The sequence below is a fragment of the Engraulis encrasicolus genome, chromosome 13 (genome assembly GCF_034702125.1).
Source record: "Engraulis encrasicolus isolate BLACKSEA-1 chromosome 13, IST_EnEncr_1.0, whole genome shotgun sequence".
NCBI classification, from domain to species: Eukaryota; Metazoa; Chordata; class Actinopteri; order Clupeiformes; family Engraulidae; genus Engraulis; species Engraulis encrasicolus.
In genome coordinates, this window is record NC_085869.1 from 55,557,720 (window position 1) to 55,573,253 (window position 15,534).

The following is a 15,534-nucleotide window of genomic DNA, read 5'->3' on the forward strand; positions in this document are numbered from 1 at the left end:
GAGTGGAGTGGGTCCCTTGAGTGGACATCTGAAACCAGTTGTGTGTGCTTTACAAGTCTGGATCAGGTTTTGAATGGAGGTTGCGAAGTGTTTTTGGGGAAGTGATGGAGGAGGGGAGTTTTGTGGGACATGGCAACAATTCATCTTTTATTTGTGACTCCAAACATCACCCTGAGAGAACCGAAAGCAGTTGTATGTACTTTACAGTATACACCTGGAGTTGTGAAGTAAGCACAGTAAATCAAAGTGGTTTTTTTTGGATGTTGCGTTTTAGTTTTTTTTTTCCTTTCGCCACTTCTCATTGATTTGTGTACTCACCTCATCATCCTTGGGGGCGAAGACCTTGATAGCCTGGCTGCCCATGAAATGATGCCGATTAATCTGCACAAAAGAGATGCCAATACAAGGCACGGGCGGCCTAGTTAGTACAAATGAGCGTCTTTCACAGAGGACAAGTGGAGGAAATGGCATGGCGGAGTGTGTGTGTGTGTGTGTGTGTGTGTGTGTGTGTGTGTGTGTGTGTGTGTGTGTGTGTGTGTGTGTGTGTGTGTGTGTGCGCGTGTGTGTGTGTGTGTGTGTGTGTGAGGGGGGTAGTGAGGAATAGACAGACAGGCAGGCAGGCAGACAGAGAACAGGGAGAGGTGGGCAGAGGGAAGGAGGAAAGAAGGAGAAAGAGGAAAAGTGAGAATGGGGAGAGAAAGACCAAATGGAAAGAAAAAAACAGTTGGAGATAGAGAAGATAGAGTGAGATAGAGAGAACAAGAGAGAAGAAGAGGTGTGTGTATGAGAGAAGAGAGAGCAAGAGAAGAAGAGGAGTGTGTGTGAGAGAAGGAGACAGACACACAGACGCACAGAAAGAAAACGAGAGAGGGGTGAACGGAGAGAGAGAGAGAGAGAGAGAGAGAGAGAGAGAGAGAGAGAGAGAGAGAGAGAGAGAGACAGAGACAGAGACAGAGAGAGAGAGAGAGAGAGAGAGAGAGAGAGAGAGAGAGACAGAGACAGAGACAGAGACAGAGACAGAGAGAGAGCAAGAGAGAGACAAGGAGCAGGCGAACTGTCATCAGGACTAAAACGTTTTCCAGATGTCGCACATCAAACTGCAGGAAGCGGGCCTCGTTAAACTCCTGTAACAGGCCCCGACTAATCCTGTTACACCACAAGACCACTGCAGGAGGACACTCTATTTTTCTACGGTATACACCTCTGTACATCTCTACAGCAGTAGTTCTCAACCTTTTTGGGTTTTTTTTAGAACAAATGCCCCCTTCCCTTGACCTCATGATAAGCCTCCCATCTCCTCCCTTGACCTCATGATAAGCCTTCCCATTGCCCCTTTGACATCATAAGCCTGTCCACGTTGAGCAATAGGTTCACACACTTCCTACTAGTTACTAACTCAGCAAGGGAAGTCAAAAGAACGTATACGTGTTCCAGCAAGGCGAGGAGGCAAGGGGAGTACAAGCGATGGGATGTGGGTGGATTCCGAGTTGAAAATATTCTTACTTCGAGCGAGGCGAGTAAGCAAACAACCAATTGGAATGCAGAATTAGGATAACTGACAGTATTTTTGCATTGGCAGTGAGAGGGAGTGAGTGAGAAGCGATTAACGTATGTGAATATAGCTCTAGTATTAAAAAAATAAAAGACTAGTGTCCCCCCCAATGGCAACTAAGTACCGCCCCTTCTCAGCTGTCTACTTCACAACGCCCCCCGTAGGCTCCCTGACACCCCCTAGGGTAGAGCCTCTGTTGAGAAACACTAGTTTACAGGGCCCGACTAATCCTGTTACACCACAAGCACACAGCCGAAGTCTACATCTCTACGCCCTAGATCACTACACTAGGACTCCATATCAAGTCTCAAACGCTATATCAAGTATATCTATATCTACCAGTAGGGCTACATATCAAGTCTCTATATAACTACAGTAGGACAACATGACGTCTACTTTGTTACATAAACATTGCTCACTGCAACATTTGCACATCTACACGACGGGTGTCTCTACCACATTATGAGGACCGCTTACTCCAACACTTGCCCAAGCTCACTACATTGTCTCTATTGCATCCCTAACGACACAGGCCTTCATTTGGATTCTTACCATTACTGAAACAACTGAGCACAAGCCCAGTACACATAAGACAATAAGACCCCAAGATTCTCTGAATGTCTCTAAAAATCTTAATGAAGATCTGGGTCTACACAAGGCTTCATGCTCCCCATTACTGCAACACTTGTGTAAACTCACTGCAGTAAGACTATATCCATCTTCATCATTTCATAAAGAATACTAGTGACACAAGACTTCATTTGGGTGCTTCAACTTCAATTGTACCTAATATCTTTCAAACAATGTAACTTCACTTTTCCATAACTATTTCCACTGCTGCAAATTACATTCCTCCATTTATGACGAGCATTTATATTGTATTTGTAGAATTCTAGGAAACCTACCATAGCGATATTAATATTAGCACTGAATACAGAACATCAAAGCCACGTATAAAACATTCACAGTACATACATGGGACTATAACAAAATGAGGTGAGAAGGGATTGCAGACTGATCTTCAGAAGTGAATGAGCAGCACTTCAGAGTCCGGAGTCATTAACTAGGATAATGTCCAGAAGCAGACAGCGTGTGAAAAGGACCGCCCCCTAGTGGCCTACTATAAATCCTACAAAGGAGCAGAGCTGGATCACGCAGTCTTCAAAGCCCACTGTTTCTCTACCGTATGGCTTTCACTCAGGAGACGATGTTGTAAACATAATCAGTATTTTATATGGAAATAGACAGGAGTCATCAGGCATTTTCCTTTGATATAGCAATTCTGGGGCTTTTTTGTTTTCATGTTGTGTGCTGTTATTTTGTTTCACCATAGGTTTTTCTTGTGCATGCAGGATTGGGCTCTCAGGGTATTGTATTGGGTGAATTTGTGGCATAATACTATCGAAGGTGTCTCTGGGTGGCGGATGAATTATATTTTAATTCAATGTGATGTTGATGTTATACCTGTGGATGTGCCTGCTTTATTAGTGCTGTGATTATGTGCTTATGCCTATAGCTTATGTATTGTTGAACAAAATAGAAAAAACAGTCGCTACTAGTTTGCACGTTTGCAATAACAAAAGAAAACAGTGTGAGCTAAGGTGTGTGCGCTTCAGCTCCTCCTTAGTATTAATTAACACTGTCCTACTGTGAAGAACCTGCCAGCTGCATGATGTTTCCTCTCATAAAAATCTTACCATGCTCTGCTTTGTGAAGCCCAGGACAGAGAAGCACTTCCCGTCTGACTTGTACTTCATCTGCTCCTGATCCACCTTGGAGAAGGGAACAATGTCACTCCCGTAACGGTAGCCTGTGTAATCAGGTGGGGACAGAGAAGAGAGAGGTGGAAAACACGTTAGAAGAATACTGTCTTGACAAGGTGTAGGTGGGTCAGGAGTTTTGGAGTGTTATAGGGAACAACATCACTCCTTTAACAGTATCCGGTGTAATTGGGGAAACAGGGAGCAGAGGGGTAGAAAACAGATTAGAAGAGCAGTTCAACTATGACTGAAAACAAGTTGCCTATTTCCATTTTAAAACATTAACGTTCAAAACAATGCCCAATGCCTCATTCTCTCAATATACCAATATCAATTTCTCTATCCATATCTCTCTACCAAGATCAATTACGATATAGTATTACTCTTAGCAGTCAAAGCGTGCTGTATACTGCAAACCCAATAGCGAGCTGCGATAGCATGGCCACACCTCTTCCCCCGGGCCTCCTCCTCACCTTGTATGGTGTCCTCCTTCTGCACCTCCGTCTCGTTGTCGTCATGGAGGCAGTAGACGGTCTCTCTCTTGACGTCGTCTTTGCGTGCCGACTGGGCGTCCACCACGGACCAACTCTTCTTCACCTTCTCCTCCGTTACCTGGCATGGAGGCAGAGCTATAAATTAACACCAGAAAATTGGCCAAATGCTGGTGAAATTTCAGTTTGGGTGGTGGAAAAGACCAAAATTAATTACCACTTTGACCCATTAATGAGTGTGTGTTTGATTGGTAGATTAAAGTATAGAAAGCTCCAGCACACTGTTCACATTTGCATGGTTTACTGCAACGTTTCGGTCTACTGACCTTCTTCAAGCAATTCCAAAAAATTGCTTGAAGAAGGTCAGTCGTCATAGTTCATACTAGTAAGATTAACATCTACTAGTCATTTTGGCAGGTGATAACATTACATTACATTACATAACAAATAACAAAAGGCAATTTAGAGCCCATGGAAGAGAAGGAATTGAGCCAGGTGTTGCAATGGTCCTATTGCAGAGCTCCTCTCTGTCTGTCTGTCTGTCTCCCCATCTATCCACCTGCAGTGTTTTGAGTCGTCTGAAGGGAGGCACCAAAAACACATCATGTGTAGCTGGCACTGGCAAGGACAATAAGGCAATGCATACCTGTGGTTTTATGAGGTGCTGATGACAGAGAGCTGCCTACAGTGTATAATAGGATGCCAATAGTCAAAGTAACCCACTGCTTTGCAGCCCACAATGCAAATGCAGAGAGAGCTACCGGTATGTTCTCACTGCTTTGTAGTATGGAGAGAGAGCTGCATAATATGTACTCACTGCTTTGTAGTATGGAGAGGGAGCTGTGTATACACACTGCTTTGGAATGAGAGCTGCATATATGTACTCACTGCTTTGGAGAGGGAGCTGCCTATATGTACTCACTGCTTTGTAGTATGGAGAGGGAGCTGCCTATATGTACTCACTGCTTTGTAGTATGGAGAGGGAGCTGCCTATATGTACTCACTGCTTTGTAGTATAGAGAGGGAGCTGCCCATAAGTACTCACTGCTTTGTAGCCCACGATGCGTATGGAGAGGGAGCTGCCTATAGTGAGAGTGCAGGGCCAGGCCATCGGCCTCCGGTCCAGACGCTTGAAGATGGACAGCTTCTCTAGGGCGTAACTGCAACAAAAAAACACAACACACACACAGACACCATCTATAAGACATGTAGTAAAATGAAACTGTGAGATCGATGTGTAGGCTACAAAATCACACAGACAAAAATATTTGAGTTTTATCCCTTTTCTGTACTTCCAGTTCCATGAGTCTCAGCCCAAAGTCTACCTCCAAGATAGCATATAAGATAAAGGAATCGTATGCAGTAGTACCAGCTAGTAGTTACTATTCCATTACTAAACTCAAGGGGAGACGTAACATGAGCTTTTTCCAGAAATTATGTGCTTTAAGTGCTGGAAACTTTGTAAATCTTTTTTTATTTGTTATCTACTCAATGCCACGTCCTCTCCCAGGCATCACGTTACCTGAAGGCATGCACCTGAACGTTTCTACATCCCGTAGCCAGGTGTGATCTTACCTGAAGGAGTGCACATTTAAGTTCATATGTCATCTAACCTGAAGGAGAGCACTGAAAGCTCCCACTTCCAGTACCCGTAGCCAGGTGTGACCTTACCTGAAGGAGTGCACCTCCTCCATGCCGTCCTCCTCGTCCAGGGAGGTCATGATCTGCCGCACCATCTCCAGCCCCTTCAGCTGCTCCCGCGAGGGCCCCTTCCCGTGGGGCGGCCTCCTGCGGGCACCCCCCTCCCCGCCGCCTCCGTCCCAGTCTGCTCCCGAACCCCCCTCTCCTGCTTCTGACTCAGACCCATCCGCAGAGAAAGGCAGGCTGGGAGAACACACAAAAAGACACAATAACACAACGCACACCTTGAGTAAGGCTATAACCGCAGAGATACACCAGCGGCGATCTGAGCGAGTCGAGCGACGGAAGTAATTGACTTTGTATTGAGTCGAGAGACAAAAGCGATTCTGGAGACTAGAGCGATTTGCGCGACGAGCGCGACAATTTGAAGTTGAAATCTTTTCAACTTTCTATGACGCGGTTCGGCGACAAGCCGCGACAGCCAATGACTGTATAGAGGTCCGTGACCACAGCCAATGGGAATGCTTGAATACTTTGCCTTCTGCCTGTACGGACATACTCTAGTCTCCTCAATCTCTCGTATCGCTTGCTGCTACACTCTGTCGCTTGAGTCGCGTCGCCGCTGGTGTATCTCTGCAGTAATGGTGGATACCTCTTCAAGCCCTGTAATTATTACGGTCTCCCAAACACAGACCAGTCAAGCATGACAAATACATCAACAGACGCACACTTGCTCTTGCACTTGACAAATGAAGCATTGGGAAACATTGTATTACTGATTTTTTTCAAACCTCACTTTAAAGCATGTTAAATCGAAGCACCCTTTATATAGAAGAAGCCTCAAGTGGGTGAGTCAGTAGCCAAAGGATGAGATAGCACGCTGTTCTTACTCTGTGCACAAGATGCATATAATAAACAACATCAGTTGTTCCGTCATTGGATGAGTCAATCGGAGACTACGGAAGCTTAAAATTATTAAAAAAATGTACAGCACATAATCACAGACACAAAATAAATGAATAAAACAATCAATACACAGCTTTTTTTTAAATGTAGGGTATTAGCCCGAAATGTCATTAAAAAGGGAAAAAAAACAGTGCGAGTGCGAGCCACTTATAAATAATCTGAAGTCTTATTTGCTTTTATTGAGAGTTAAGCACCCAGGGTGTTAATTTCTGTTTAAAAAGAGAGGACTGCATCTGAATTTGCAGTCAGTGCCTAATTTTTGCAGACATGCAGTTGACAGGTGGTTCCTGAAAAACATTTTTTTTTGGGACAGAGTGGTCGCTGAGCAGAGATGTCAAAAGTAAAAGTAAATATAAAACAACCCTGCCATTTCCTTAGCACACCTAACTTCACTGTAGTTGATCTACAGTTACTGTGAGTGATCAGCTGATACTGTGCTGGTTGGATCAAATTTGTGGTGAATTTCCTCGCAAGGTTTTGAGGATTTTTTTCAGTAACAACACAATCGATCTACCTCATTAGGTACAGTGGGGTAACTGGTGTTACAGCTATATAATATGTGCTGGGGTTGTACTTACACCATGAATGTACTTTTGACACCTTTGTCCTTGATAGAGACTGTGCTGCTGGCTTGTGGCTACTCACAAGAACTGCAGGGTGATTCCGGCCCTCTTGAGGTTGCTGATGATGACGTCCAGCTGGTCGCCACACACCTGTGAGGTCAGGTCCGTCAGCAGGGCGATGTTCAAGCGGTCACACTTCTTACCCCTGCGCAGATGAAAATAATTTTGCAGGAGTGAAGAAATCAAAATCTCCCATTCCGTATTAAAACTTAAAATCTCACTCTCTCAGTACAATCCGGCCGCACTGCTCCCTTGGGGTGCCCTTGCACGGGTGAGGCATAAATGCAATTCCATTGTGTACAGTGCGCACTTTGTGCTGTGAAGTGTTGTGTCACAATGAGAATGAGAGTTTTCCAGGTGGGCTTTCACTTCACTTCACTTCACTTTCAGTTATTATATGGCAGCTAGCAATATAACATCCTCATCACAAAAGAACTCCTTTCACTAACATGACCTGGATTAAAAAAAACAACAAGTCTTCACAGACACTCTGACTACAGTACTCACAGAGTTTCCTTCTGCAGGAGATCCATGCACACCACCAGTGCATCCAGCCCTGATGACATCACCGTTAAGGAAGCAACAGCGCTACGATGATAGCGACAAAATACACACAATGTCACATGCTTCATGTCTACTTGCAAGTGCTCTACTGTACTGTATATCTACCGTACATATAGTTTTTTTTACAGCAGCTTTAAACCAAGTGGTTTCTGCAAGACATCACATGAAAAATAGTGTGAGAAATTGGAGAGATAAATATAATTCCAAACACAAAAAAACACATACTGAACAGAAATAACTTCATGGATGAATAAAAATATTTGTCTATTTCACCAACAAACCAATAAACATACAGACCGTTTGCAAGCCACCAATCATTCTATTCCACTATCCAGAAGGATACAGTCAGCCTGTTGCGAGCCTGGGTGGATGTCATTCTGTATCTCCTCCAGCAGTTCGAAGTCTGGGATGACCAGGTGCCTGTGGATGCTGATGTGCTGGTACTGTCCGTCCGCTGCCAGGGGGTTCTTAGTGGCGTCAGTGCCAAACAGCACCAGGCCCAGCTCATCCTTAGTTTCTGCAAACACCTACAAGGGTTTGGAAAGCCAGACTAACAATGAGGTCAAGAGTGTGGTGAAGTATATATATTTTATTGATCTACAACAGGGGTGGGCAACTTTCATGATAAGTAGGGCCACATTTTTTTCATTGTGAACATTGGAGGGCCAGATGACTGCGGATCTGACTGCAGCTTGCAGATTCAAGGTGCAATTGGTTGCTCAGTGGCCGCCGAAAAAGTTTGGAAGCAATAGGAGTGTTCTCTGTCAGCCAACAGTGTAATTTTAACAGATTGACTCAGTAGTGGTTTAAAAAAAGTTTGTTCATTATAATTTATAAGTGTGGTTTATCTATGGGCCGCACTTAGTAAGGAGGCGGGCCGCATGTGGCCCCCGGGCCTCCAGTTGCCCATCCCTGATCTACAATGTAATTAAGGTGTCCAGCAGCAGTATTCAAGTATGAACTAAAATACTTTTTAGTACTTTTTAAAGTCTTGCCTTTTTAATATTTTTTGAGACAGGATAGTTGAAAGATAGACCGGAAATGAGTAGGGGAAGGATGGCAAATAACCTAAACAGGGGTCACCAGCGTACTGGCCCACTGCCCTACCGTTACGCCACAGTAGGGCCATAATACGAGTATTTTAAGTAGCTATGATTTCATTGCCCAGGCCTTCACAGCTCAAAATCTTAATTACTTTACAGAAGTAAAGCCACATTCGGCTGCATTTCCATTCACTTCACATTGGATTAGATCACTTCCTGTCACATAGAACTGTGGTCTCGCTAAGTGGATATGGACACTTGCCTGTCGCTGCACAAATTTCTGGATGACTTTCTTGGCCTGCTCGAAGGATGACTCTTGACCCGGAGCTGCGTTGCTCATAGAGAACCCGACATCCATGCAGAGCACCAGCGCAGACTGAAAAACAGAAAAGGAATATTTGTGCATCCTGGTTGGTAGAATTGGCTTAGTTCTATTCCACAATTAATCCAATGCATACTCGCAATGTCAACACAGACTTTGTTGTGGTCAGAGGTTCGTCTCCATAAGCTCCAGAAGATGGCGCCAGACTACACAAAATCTTAGGTGAGACGACAGCCCGACATGTCTCTGCTTGCCCCCAGTGAATGTGACACAAAGAGGATGCACGCAGGTTTACTACTTTAATGAATGGAACAAAGTAACTTTGAGCTGGACAATTCATCATAGGTTCTATGGAGCATGTACTTATATGATGGCATTTGCTTCTTAACCCTAACTTTTTTCTGTTGGATTCACTTCTTACAGCTATGACACAATTGATGTAGATAATGACACAAGCCTGCAACAGAAACAGGCATCATTGTAGCACTCATCCTTGCACTTTGCAATAACGTCACTGTTGTTGCTGTAATTTATATAACTCGCAACTACAAGAAGTTGGCTCTGTAGCTAGCTGTGTCACTGACTCACTATTGTTGCATTAGCATTCTTGGTTAACAACGTTTTGACAGCTATGTCCCCCTAATGTCAGGGTATCGGAGTAACTGTGCGCTAACATTAAGCCAATACATTGATAATTAGAAAACATTCTGTGCCATGTACCACCAATTTCTAAAGCGGTGTAAAACTATTATTTGCTTCTCCTACCTTGCTTGTTCGCGCCATGGTTCACACATATCAAATGGGTTGTTTCACCTTGTTATGAGTCCGGGTAGAAAACAGTCAGTGGAGGAATGGTACCGCTTGATTTATTTTGCTCAAGCACATACCGGTAGACATGTAATGTGTTCATGGACACCGCGAGCCCTTGTTGATGTGATTATTCTTGACTTGATGTCAGTAGAGTTTCAAAAGTAAAAGTAGAAGTTAACAAAAAATAATACAGTGGGTTTGTAGTGTTTTTTTAGTAACACAGTCCAACATCATTAGGTACAGCGGAATAACTGGTGTAACTAATAATACAATAGGCCTATATAATAATAGGCTATAACACAATATAATACAAAAATAATATAATATAATGCAATATAATATAATATAGGCTAATATAATATAGCCTAATGTTGTTTTTACATTTGCTTCTACTTTAACTTTTGACACCTCTGGATGACTGACTCCCGGCCTCTGGACTTCTGACTTCCAGAGGAGTGTCAACTGAACTAGTTTTCAACTTAGAGAAGTTATGGAAATAAATGACTGCATTAGGCCTACAGCACACTTTTCTGGAGCCTCATTATGAAAGCTTTTAAAGTAGACTGATTTCATTATTGTTATCATAACACATTGGTTCTGCTGTTGTTTAAAGAAACGAGTCATACGACTTATTGTCTTGTTAGGTTTCTCTCTTTTTTGTAGTTTCATTCATTTTTTACAAGAGCCAGAGAAAATAACACTTTTATTTCCTTTTTGATACAACAAATCTTTAATTCTGCTAGGCATATATAGAACTTTTGCTTTTAAAAACATATAACAATAAACCAATTATTACTGAACATTTTACAGATTCTCCCCTACCCACCCTACCCAGAATTCTGCCCTTTGTAAGCTGAGTCAAAGAACTTGTTTAGACTGAAGAGTCTAATATCATTACAAAAATAAAAGGGATAGCCATATGTCATTCATCATTGAACAGAACATGTACAACAGACAAAAACCCATGTGTAAAAAACGGAAATCACTGCACTGAATGTAAATTTAAGATTCAGGTGAGTTTTAATCTAGTCACCTCATTGGTGGTGTGTAAACCTGATGACACCCCAGCAAGATAGGCAACAAGACTCCTTCCCACCATTGTGTGCACTGAACATGTGGCACAGCTAGAGGCTCGTGCACACAAACTTTGCACAGGTATTAAGATAGTACAAAATGGTGTCTTGATACCTTCAATTATGAAATGATAGCCTTAATTAAGGCAAAAACATATAAAACTGGTTCATAACACAAAATGCAAACAATAATTTGGCTCTGTGGACAATTGGAAGTGTGTGTGTGTGTGTGTGTGTGTGTGTGTGTGTGTGTGTGTGTGTGTGTGTGTGTGTGTGTGTGTGTGTGTGTGTGAGTATGCGTGCGCGTGCAACAAGATGATGACAAAACAAAGTTTCCACGAGAGCAGCATCTCTCGTGGGGGGTGGGGGTGGGGCTTGGTGGATTTTTCCATCCAAAATCAGAGAACGTCTCGGGTGGCCTCTGTCCTTCACCATAGGCTTTTCCTTCGAGTGAAGAGATCAAGTGGGGATTTTATTTTTAGTATGTGAAGCTCTGCAAGAGGCTTTTAAGACTTGAGGATCAGAAACCCTGCCCAACAGCCTCATCCATCCTTTAGGTATTGGCTCTCCCCTCATGGAGATACAGAGCACACTCAGAGGTCGGGGAAGATCTCAGACAGCTTGTAAGAGTCACGCTCCTCTGTAGGGACCTTGATTGGCTCCTCATCCTCCTTGCAGTTCGTCAACTCCTCCTCCAGCTTGGGAAGTGTCTTCTCGTTCAAGTAGTCGATGACCTCACAGAAATCCATCATTCTGTTCCATCCTGGCACATGGGTTACTTGCAGCTGATGGAACCTCATTCTTAGGTAGTCCGGGTGGGTGTTCCCAAAGAGATGGGTTAGGTCATCCCACACGATTTCATTGACGTCTTGCACAGCCATTTCATTGATTGCTTTGATGAGATGGATTTGTCCCTCAAGAATCTTCCTGCCTTTGATTACTCCGCCAGTTGTCATTTTATTTCTTAGGTAGCTAAGCCATTTTTGCCTGCAAAGGACCCAATTACGAGTCTGGACCTGTTTGGCCACAGACCTCCAGGGGAGCTTCTTGTACAAGTCCATTTTACTGATGACTGCCGAACCAATGCGGCCATCCTTGGCAGGAGTTGCCCGCTCCAGTAGTTGCTGCAGCACACTCGTGAGGAGAGTCTTTAACTCCTCCTCTGTCCATGGTCCATAAACAGCACCCTCGCATAAAGAGAAAAAACGTTTCTGCACTGATCTTCGACTGCGGCCCATCTTCTCGGAGATGGTCCTCCAATTGTGGCCATGCACTTTTTGCAGGTTCTGCAAATCCTTATTCTCCTTCTCTGTGTACCTTCCCAAGTGATTCTGGGGGTCGTACATATCCTTAGCTTTTTCAAGTATATTAACCCAGGAACGCGGTATACCTGCACACAAACACTTGAGGAATCCCAGCGTCCTTTTCAGCCTTAAGGTGTCCTCTTTTCCTGGGAACTGGTGAGGAATTAAGAGTTGGGTTACACTCTCTATGCCCGAGAGAGCGAGGAAATCCTTTATATTCTGTTTCAGACGATTGATCTCAGCCAAAGTAAACTTTCCTCTCCGTAAAGGAATACCTTGCATCTTAAACTCTCTGAAACGGGGAAGGTCATATAGAAAGGAGGATTTCAGCGATTTCCAATGAAGTAATGACCTGCATGGGCCAGCTAGGTACTCCCGCAGTTCCTGCAGGAAAGCTTCTCTGTGCGCTGCAATGCTTTCGTTTGTTATTTCTGGAAGTTGTGTCTGTGTGCCTGTAGGCAATGTAGGCCTATGTGCGCTCTTTTTGACCTTTAGCAACTTGCTCTTCACAGGTTTCTGATGGACTGCTTCATTGTTTGCTTGCACTGGTGTTATTCCCGAGTCTTTGTTAACCACAGGATGCTGCCCCACTTCAGTTCTTCTTTTCCTCCTCTTTTTCGCAACCTCTCTCAATTGACAACTGCTGTCCACTTCACCCATCACTTCTGATATCAAAATTACCTCATCTCCTTCGTGTTTTCTTTTTTTCTTGGTCCTTCTTTCTCCAATATCACCATGAACCAAGGCAGGGCTGCTATCTCCACTTACTTTAGCTTTTGTTTTCTTCTTTTTCTTTTGGTGTTTTGGCTCATTGTAAAAGTTCATTTCACCACATGCTGGCAAGTTCGTCGCGAGAAGTTTCCTTGTTTTCTTATTTTTTATGAACCACCTGCCCCACTTCCATCCTGGTGGTTTTCAAGCAAGTCAGCGGCAGACCTCCTTGGCGGCAGCACATGGGCAGATGTTGATCTCGATAGCCCGCTCCACAGTCCAGTAGGCTAGTTGACTTCTTGACAAAAGTAGGCTACTATAACTTCATATTTTCAGCTGTAAATTTGAATGCCGTCTCTGCAGTGTGCGCGGTCAGAGGTATTCTCCACCCCCTATTCAACGCATCCTATTTACAGTGAGATCTGCACACAAAACCTCACTTGTGAGATCGGTGGAATGTAAAGTTTACGCCATCGCAAAATGAGTGGATGTGCAACCGGATGTGAGGTTTATTGTGCGACATGACGTCAAGCTTCAGCGACAACATTCAGCAAAACATCAACACTACCGAGCATGGAAGAAATTGAGGCATAGAGGGTGGAGTTTATCTAGAGGGTTCATAACCATGTTAGCTTCCGGGAATCGGTTGTTCCAAAAAAAAATGGCGGCTGGTGTGAAAATCGCTCAAAATCGCTGGAAATACATAGAGATGAATGGGCGACATTTACTTGATTTTCACGTAAAATACCGAGAAATATACTTCCGAATCAACGGGAATCTCTTCACTGACTGAGCTTTATACCAAATCATGTATTCTTCTGTTGTAAGGTTAGCTGTAGAATTTTAAATTAATTTTAGAGTATGGCTCCAATATACCTATTGTCAGACACTGAACCACAATGGAATAGGCATTGGAGGCTTTCTGCACTGCTGTCCAATGCTAGTACTAGGCCTAGTTATTATATCGAGTGTATTACAGTGTATTGTAAAAAAAAAAAAAAAGAAGTTATTGACGGATTGTGGTGAAAATTTCGATTGGGGGGGGGGGATGACAAAAGGGCAAGGGGTTTAAGTTCTTCTTCACCGCAAAAAAACAATATAGGCCTAGGCATTAATCAGGCAGTGTGTGGAAAAAAACAGAAATAAAAAACGCATCAAAAGAACGAAGTTAACGACGCTGTGAATCTCGAGTCAGCCGATATCCTGTGCGATTTAAAGTAGGCCTAGGTAGCGTACATTATGCCATTATGCCGACCAGTTCGGTTAATAGTTAGGTTAATAACCTAATCTTAATGATAACAACTTGTAGGCCTAGGCTGCTAGGAGTGTTGTCCTGGAAGCCAATGAAGATTTAATGAAGATTTACTTAACAAATAATTAGGACCTATAGCCCTATATGGCATCCTATTTGTTTTTCAAGTCTATCCTTCCCTTGTTTTTGTGATGTCAAAATTAAATGGCAATGGCAATGGCAATTTAAAAAAAAAATCCTGGATCTAGACCACCACCAGAATTAACCAACTAGCCTATGGAAATGTTAATAAATACCCTTCAGAACGTTTTGAGTTATGCTGACAGATAGACCAACGACCGTAGCCTACCCCAAGCAAAACCTCCTTCGTGGAGGAAATAAGCATTCGACGTCTTCGAAAGGGCAGAATAGATAATAAAAATGCCCCCGGGATCGTCGTTCAGGACTGTAAAAACGTTAGGCCTTTAGGTTTAATGTTCTGATTAGTTCATTTAGCCAATATCGTAATTGAAGGAAATGTATACCCTTATGCGTCACTTATTTTAAGGTCTCTGACTGTAAATATGTTGTTTATTCTGTTGTCTGGCTGTTTAGGCCTACATTCCCATACAGAATGAGTAGGCCCTAGTCTACTCTGCATCTTTGGGTTAGGTTAAACATTGAGGGCCTATAACATAATTCACAAACTTACCGGATGTATAGGTAGTCGTTTGTCTTTGCATTAAAATAGGCCTACTTCATTTCATTATACAATGGTGTTCATGATCAGCCATACATCCTTTCACACCAATGCTAAATTGCGACACCTACAGACCGATTCCCATAAAACACGCTTATGAACTCTCTAGATAAACTCCACCCTCTATGGTTGAAGTACTTCTTTTCTTCCTGACTTTATATTGTTGCTCGAACGCCTTTCTAAATTCCATGTTGGAAAGAAGATTGGCAAATATTTATAAAGAGATTGAAAACGCCGAGAGGAGAAGGGCTAACAGGAGAAGAGAACTTATTTTACGAATTATGGAGCTAGATGTGGAATTGGCACGGGCAACCGTTAGGCACAACAGGCGAAGAAGGGTAAGTTGCCAAATATAATTTCAAAGTGTACCAGCCTATTGCGTTGTCTACTCATAGTTTCACTACACCGAATGTCATTTCTGTTGTTAGGGTCTTCGATACCTTCGTGAACGACGCTCTCCCCTATCAATTTATATCTGCGACCAAGCACGAGAAGCAAGAAGTGGGATTTGATGCATGCGCCGTGCAGCAGGCCACAGGACTTCAAGAGAGACTCAAATAATGGCTCTGTGTCACTTGACTATGGCAGAACCAGAACACATTCAACACAATCCATAATCGTGGCATTTCCCGTAGCGGACTGGAACGGCGTTGATGCAGGATATGAAGATGCATCCATCCACC

General features: G+C 43.3%; 1 protein-coding gene across 1 annotated transcript in view; it reads right to left on the bottom strand.

Annotated features, from left to right (window-relative positions):
* xrcc5 (X-ray repair complementing defective repair in Chinese hamster cells 5) overlaps positions 1-9,790 on the bottom strand; it is a 39,343-nt gene extending 29,553 nt beyond the window's left edge. Inside the window, exons 1-10 of the mRNA XM_063214342.1 lie at positions 9,728-9,790; positions 8,903-9,016; positions 7,941-8,124; positions 7,541-7,589; positions 7,056-7,178; positions 5,475-5,687; positions 4,849-4,963; positions 3,786-3,924; positions 3,250-3,362; positions 319-381 (exon numbers count right to left, since the gene is read on the bottom strand). Of these exons, the coding sequence (XP_063070412.1) occupies positions 319-381; positions 3,250-3,362; positions 3,786-3,924; positions 4,849-4,963; positions 5,475-5,687; positions 7,056-7,178; positions 7,541-7,589; positions 7,941-8,124; positions 8,903-9,016; positions 9,728-9,745 (1,131 nt within the window). The 5' untranslated portion in view covers positions 9,746-9,790. The remainder of the gene's footprint in view (positions 1-318; positions 382-3,249; positions 3,363-3,785; positions 3,925-4,848; positions 4,964-5,474; positions 5,688-7,055; positions 7,179-7,540; positions 7,590-7,940; positions 8,125-8,902; positions 9,017-9,727) is intronic.
* Between the last annotated feature and the right edge of the window lie 5,744 nt (positions 9,791-15,534).